The sequence below is a fragment of the Tauraco erythrolophus genome, chromosome Z (assembly GCF_009769465.1).
Source record: "Tauraco erythrolophus isolate bTauEry1 chromosome Z, bTauEry1.pri, whole genome shotgun sequence".
NCBI classification, from domain to species: Eukaryota; Metazoa; Chordata; class Aves; order Musophagiformes; family Musophagidae; genus Tauraco; species Tauraco erythrolophus.
This window is the reverse complement of record NC_141496.1, coordinates 21,473,228-21,479,931: the sequence shown is the minus strand read 5'-3', so window position 1 is coordinate 21,479,931 and position 6,704 is coordinate 21,473,228. Positions and strand designations below refer to the sequence as shown.

General features: G+C 41.9%; 1 protein-coding gene across 4 annotated transcripts; it reads right to left on the bottom strand.

Annotated features, from left to right (window-relative positions):
- Nucleotides 1-322: 322 nt before the first annotated feature.
- Nucleotides 323-4,141, bottom strand: GPX8 (glutathione peroxidase 8 (putative)). 4 transcript variants are annotated; one of them, XM_009990484.2, is made up of 3 exons: nt 3,935-4,141; nt 3,064-3,325; nt 323-486 (listed from the first exon to the last, which is right to left on the bottom strand). In XM_009990484.2, the coding sequence occupies exons 1-3, from the start codon at nt 4,139-4,141 to the stop codon at nt 323-325; spliced, it is 633 nt and encodes a 210-aa protein (XP_009988786.1). The 4 variants fall into 4 exon arrangements, with proteins under 4 accessions (XP_009988786.1, XP_086485609.1, XP_086485610.1 ...); XM_086629483.1 differs by having other exon boundaries at nt 4,088-4,141; XM_086629484.1 differs by having other exon boundaries at nt 3,064-3,199; nt 4,088-4,141.
- Nucleotides 4,142-6,704: the final 2,563 nt, after the last annotated feature.

Below are 6,704 nucleotides of genomic sequence, written 5' to 3'. Positions count from 1 at the left end.
GGAAACAAACTCTTCTATCTCCCTGGTAGTCACAATTTTAATTAGCTGTTGTCAGCAGTTTAAAGAAATGTTCAGAAACTTTGTGCAAGTTGAAGGTCCATCCCTGCAAGGTAGAGTGCCCTGCCTGTTCTCAGTAACCTCAGTGGTTCTCAAGGCCATTGCAGGAGCCAATCCAACACTAATAGACATAGTGTAGCTAAAAATGCTAATGCCAAAGAGAAGTAAAATTACCTGATGGTTTAGCGTCTAGCAGCATTTCCCAGGAATGTAGTAAGTCTGTGTACCCATGCTGTTGAATGGATTCACAGCCTGAATGGCTTTTTCAGAGGTCCTCTCTTTTTTTCACAATAATCTGCCTGATTAATGATGCTACTTCTGGCTTGATACTTTCTATGGGCTCTTCAGGTCTCCAGAATTTCACAACTTTACCCTCTGGGTTGACAAGGTACTTCCAGAAATTCCATCGAGGCTCCTTCTTCGAAGAATCTGTAAGAATGGCATCAGACCATTTTAGTGACTTACACTTGTCATTGTTTCATTACCCTGCAGTGATTCTCCTACTATTTATGCTGAAGTAATCCCACTTTGTTCTTTGCTAGTAGTCTGGGCATAGATTTACTGGTTGGCGTTAATGATCTGAAAAGTGCCAAGTGAATGATACTTTCCTCTTCCTGTGAAACAGTTTAAGAGTTCCTACTTTTACTACACTCGGCTTCCTAGGGAGTAGGATATGAGGCTGCATACTCATTTGGGGAATCCCCAGTTTTATGCCAGTTTAGGGGAAGTGAAATGGGAGCAAGGAGTCATACTGGTGGTAGCTTAATTTCAACCCATGAGGCAAAACCTTCCCAGTGTCTTTGCTATCATGAGCACCTGGCAAGATAATTTCTGAGATAAGGGGCTATCAGGAAACTGTGGCTCCTAGAGGAGGCAGAAGCAGTTTCTTGACTCTGTCTTTGTCCTTGGAGCATCTCACAGATTTAGAGGGAAATCTCAGTTTGAGAGAAGAACTAGAAGAAAACTCGAGGAGATTTTGAGTGGGGAACAGGTGTCCAGTGGGGAACAGCGCTGAACCTTACACTGATTCTTGGAAGCAAGGGGTTGAATTTTGCCATTGGACTACATTTATAATGTCCTGAATGTAAGGGGACCCCATGGCAAGCAAACAGGTGTGATAAAGCTCATGTCATGGTGGCTCTGGCCCAGCTAGTAATTATATCTTTGCTGAGCTGTTGTATCTAGGATCAAACTTCAAGTAACATAGCCCCATCTCTGAATATTCTTCCAGTGTTCATTAATGCATAACTCATACAAAGTATGAACATGTAGGAAGCTGGGCATTATTTGAGGAAAGGTGAGGCCACAAACCTTGTGCTGGCCCAACAAAATGCTGTCCTGCTATGAAAGCAACAAGAAGCAGTTGCGTAAAGGCCTTGGCACCATGTTCGTGCTGCCAGTGGATTTTTTGCACTAGGCTATCTGACAGTGCTGGACAAATTGTAGCTAACAGTCACAGTCACAAGGGGGTGCAGCATGAAGATATTCAATGTTCTGATTGTCAGTACACCTAAACAAAGAAAACAGGTGCGTCTTTAATTGAAGACACACAGTAATTTCATATGAAGCAGAGGGATGCAGGAAAAAAAAGGCCTTATTTCAAAGTATTTAAGTACCAGAGGATCTTTCTGCCTCCTGTGGGTGAACAGCACGTCAAATAACAACCAACTGAGTGAATATGGCTGTTCTGCTTCTCTATAGGTATTAATGTCTGATACTGATTGCACTGGTAGTTAGAATCTGGATTCATCCCACCCAGCTGGTACCTACGTGCTCTAATCTCCTCTGCAATGAACTGAGAGGCACCTCCAGAGTGCATTCAATAATTCCACCGGACATTAGGCAACTCAGAGCAACAAGGCTTTACCTGAGGTTTTTGGTGTCATGCCTAAGAGGAGGTAGGAAGGAAACGCAGTTACAGTGACAATAGTGACCACTTAAATGACTCCTAAATGATAATAATTTTCAAGTACGTAAGAGGTATCACAGAGGATATGGCAAGAAGCAACAGACTTGAGTGGTGTAAGATGGATTTTGTTTAGGTGTTGAAACAGCCTTCTGAGAAGAGGAGCTGTGAAGAACTGGAATAGACCAGGATGTTTTGGAATCTCTCATGTAACTACTGTAATAGTCTGGAGAAGCACGTGTAGTACTGATTGGGGTAACTGTGATCCTGTCTTGGGGCAGGGAGATGGAATACAGATTTGGACCTTCTCCTACCTTATTTTCTAGTTAAAATGATGTGATAGAGAAGGATTATGTTCTAATTATCCTTTCTTTCATACATTAGCGTTCAGTGTGGGTCAGAGCTCAGAAAAATTCAGAGACACTTTTCATGTTGGCTTTGGGTCTATGAGCTATTTGGTCAACTGAAGAGAGTTTCATTTTGCTTGTGAGAGTATGAGGCTTTAAGTCAGTAAATGCTTACTATATCAGGAATGTTTGTGTGAGTGGGTTTTGCAGGCTGGGCCCTGAAGTTCACCAGCCACATTAATGCAAATCGGTGATTATATATAACTACAGAATATATCATTCTGCTTTACAATACAGTTTACATAAAGGTGGAAATATGACTCTGCTGAAAAAGCAATCTTCTTATCTGAATGTATTTATGGAAAATCTTCCAGTAATTTTATTTCCCCCCCCTAGTTACATTTTTGTCCATGAGAAAAGTTGTTTTTCAACAAAAGTGACACAATTTGAAATGGGATTTTGTAGGTGGGACTCTTTGCACTCAAGTTTATACATCTGTAAGATGGACGTTTCTAGCTGGGCTGGTCACAGCAGGCTGTTTTTATACTCGGAGAGGAGAAATGGATGCTTTCAGGGTACAACTCTTCTGATTGTATTTTTGAGAGTCACACTGAAACAAGATGAATTGTATGCTGAGTGCCTGTTTCTCTCCATAGACTATGAAGACTACGATGTTTCCTGACAAACTCAGACTGGAATTTAAGGTGTATACCATGGTTACAGGCAGCTTGATATATAACAGAAAACAGTTACCTGTTAGAAATTTAAAGGCGGGCTCTGCTTCTGATCCTAGGATCTTGATTTTGTGGAAAACAGGGAAGGTTACTCCATAATTTCCTTTGGCAAAAGATTCTATTTCCTGGCTTGAACTAGGCTCTGATTCTCCAAACTGATTGCAGGGAAAAGCCAGCACAGTGAAGTGGGAGGGACCAAACTCTCTGTGTAGTTCCTGTAGTGCGATGTAATTTTTGTCTGTGTGTTGGCAGTAACTGGCCACGTTTACAACCAAAGTTGCCTTCAGAGAAATAAAGTAATAATAGTAAGAAAAAAACCTAGAGATGGCATGGAGATTACAATTAAGTCTTAAAATGGCATCTCCCACTACCACAATCATTCCTGCCTAAATTTGATCTGTCTGATCATAATTTTATTAAACAGATAAGGATGATAGTAGCTTAAGACACTTACTTTCAGATAATCTGGTTTAAAAATTCAATAAATAGATAAACTTAAACTTACAGCTTTGTTTAAATATAAGTGTGTAAAAAAGCAGATATCTAGGTCAGATAAAAAAAATCGTATTTACTAGATCGACTTCCAGAATTCAACGTAACATGCTACCATTCTTAAGTAAGATTAAAATGCACAAATTGTATTGTTAGGCTATATTGATTTTCATATTGAATATGAAAAAACATTTTTGTTGATGTATTAGATCTAATACTTAATTGCTGGAGCAGGCCTAGATAAAAGAAATTTGTCTCCAGCTTACAGTTTGAAGAACAGGAATGTAGCACAAATCTCTGCTGAAAATTCCCATAGCAAACTTTTTGTAAACCTACAAATTAAGACCTTTTTTTTCAGAAAAGATTCAAGACAAAGATATAATGAAGTTGTAACTTACTTTCCCTCTGTACTTCTCCAAGGAAACGATTCTTCCTCGTGAATCCTTGACTTCGAAAGAATAAAAATCTTTTATTTTAGGTTTAAAAAATCTGAGTTGCAGCAGGCAGAGAATGGCGGTACATAAAACCATGGACAGAAAGACAACAAAGACCCTAGCTTTGGGCACTGAGTATTTCAGAGGATAAGTAGTTGTGAGAGGCTCCATTTTCAAAATCTTTGGAGAGGAGCCTGGGCAGGCCTGGAATGTGGAGGAGGAGCTGAAATATGAAACTCGCAACTTGGACTGGAGAGAACAAGCTGCTCATTTTGTCCCTGTTGCTGAAGTGGCTGTTTCATTTCACTGTGCTTCTGCTGGGCTTCAGAGCTCTTGGGTAAAGTACAGAAATCTCTCCACCTGAGGAAAAAAAAGAATGAAAAGTGTGTTCCCATCCCCTAAGGATGCTGATTGCTGTTTAATTGACCTGTGTGGGATAGTCCAGTGTTTGCACACTGTCTTGAGAGGGGCCTCTTTTGTGGGTCTGTAGAGCAGCTCTGACACATCCCCGTGGCCCTTCAGGTGTCCCTGGCAGGGTTGTTCAGCAGCAGGCACCTATGCTATCAGGCACACCTGGAGAAGCAGTCTGGGGCCAGCTGTTTAGGTAGCAGGAGGGCAATATGGCAGAAGCCACCTCTGTCCTGCTTCTCATCAGCTGCTGTGAAAATTTCTGTTTGTAAAATTTCTACAGTACATGGGACACAGAGAAGCTCCTTGTTTGTAGGCTGGCATAAGGGCAGAAATTTTAAAGGATGAAAATAGACGGAGACTTTCTGAACATGAAACCTAGAATCTAGGGGTCTGTTGCTTTTCAGTGACTGATATCACCTCAGCTATCCTTGATTTGTACAATAGCATAGTGTTATGTTCAACCATTTCTGTAATGTTCTCTAATATCTAAGGTTCACGTTAATTTAGTTTTAACAAGACTATATAGAGAGTTTCACACAGTTCTGTGTAACAGAGAGATGCTTGGGAAATACTGTGAGATTTCCGTATTTGGGTGTTTCCTGTGATCTGTGGATGTGTGAGGCTCGATCTCTGCCTGACAGTGAGGCCTGTGATCATGGTGTTTTAGTGATGGGGACAGAAAAGGCACAGACTTTTGTGCTGAAATGAACAAAGCTGTACTCAACAAGCAAGCACAGGTGACGAATGCTGAATTTAGAAGCAAGTTTGAATGTGTTGATTTCAGAAAATACATGCAAAATCCTGGCGTCTATGTTACATCTCAACAGCTTGTAATTTGCATCTAATATTATTTCAGAAATAAAAAAAATACAAGACTTAATAAGTTATAAATATTTACTGGAGTACCTAATGATGATTCAGAAGCCTATTATATTTGCTGTGCTTCCTTACTGTTTTTACTTTCACTGTTTTCCCTAAAACATTGCTTTAAAACTGTCTGAAAAACAAAATCTTGTGTTCAATATTATCTCGGCTCTTACATTTCAAATTTTGATACATTCTTACATTTTATGTTTTTTTTCCTGACACAAACTGGTCTATGAATGAGTTTGAAAGAAATATAAATCTGTTGTTTAATCTTTATTAGCTATGCCTTAATGTATTAAGAAGTGTAAGATAACATACAAAGTAAAACATAGAATCATAGAATCATAGAATGGTTAGGGTTGGAAGGGACCTCAAAGATCATCTAGTTCCAAACCCCCTGCCATGGGCAGGGACACCTCCACTACGCCAGGTTGCCCAAAGCCTCATCCAACCTGGCCTTGAACGCTTCCAGGGATGGGGCAGCCACAACTTCTCTGGGCAACCTGTTCCACTGCCTCACCACCCTCTGAGTGAAAAATTTCTTCCTTATATCTAATCTAAATCTGCCCTCTTTTAATTTAAATCCATTGCCCCTTGGCCTATCACTACATGCCCTTGTAAAAAGTCCCTCTCCAGCTTTCCTGTAGGCCCCCTTTAGGTACCGGAAAGCTGCTATAAGATCACCCCAGAGCCTTCTCTTCTCCAGGCTGAACAGCCCCAACTCTCTCAGCCTGTCTTCATAGAAGAGGTGTTCCAGCCCTCGGATCATTGTTGTGGCCCTCCTCTGGACCCGCTCCAGCAGCTCCATGTCCTTCTTGTGCTGGGGACTCCAGAGCTGAATGCAGTATTCCAGGTGGGGTCTCATGAGAGCAGAGTAGAGGGGCAGAATCACCTCTCTCGACCTGCTGGCCACGCTTCTTTTGATGCATCCCAGGATACGATTTGCTTTCTGGGCTGCCAGTGCACATTGCCAGCTCATGTTGAGCTTCTCATCCACCAGCACTCCCAAGTCCTTTTCCTCAGGGCTGCTCTCAATCCATTCTCCGCCCAGCCTGTACTTGTGCTTGGGATTGCCCTGACCCACATGCAGGACCTTGCATTTGGCCTTGTTGAACTTCATGAGGTTCTCACAGGCCCACCTCTCCAGCCTGTCAAGGTCCCTCTGGATGGCATCCCTTCCCTCCAGCGTGTCCACACCACCACACAACTTGGTGTCATCTGCAAAATGAGCAAGACACAGCAGTGGTGAGCAGATTCAGAAACGAGAAGTGAGGTAAGTTCTTTGGGTGTAGAACCAGCCTGGTTTCAGACTGCCAACACATGGGTCTGCCAGAACGCTCGTCTCAGGAGGGGCCAGGCCCAAGGTCCTGCACTAAATGGCTGGAGATGCTCTGGGTCTTTCAAAGGCCAGTGCTGAAGCTTAGTGCATAAATGACAAAAATTTAGTTTTCTTCTC

What these genes read in the sequence shown, in the direction of transcription:
- GPX8 (XM_009990484.2), bottom strand. Translation starts at nt 4,141, where the DNA reads ATGGAGCCTCTCACAACTACTTATCCTCTGAAATACTCAGTGCCCAAA. An exon ending in TGGAGAAGTACAGAGGGAAA is followed by an intron (nt 3,326 to 3,934) that starts GTAAGTTACAAC and finishes ATTTCTCTGAAG; the next exon opens with GCAACTTTGGTTGTAAACGT. An exon ending in CGCCTTTAAATTTCTAACAG is followed by an intron (nt 487 to 3,063) that starts GTAACTGTTTTC and finishes CCATTCTTACAG; the next exon opens with ATTCTTCGAAGAAGGAGCCT.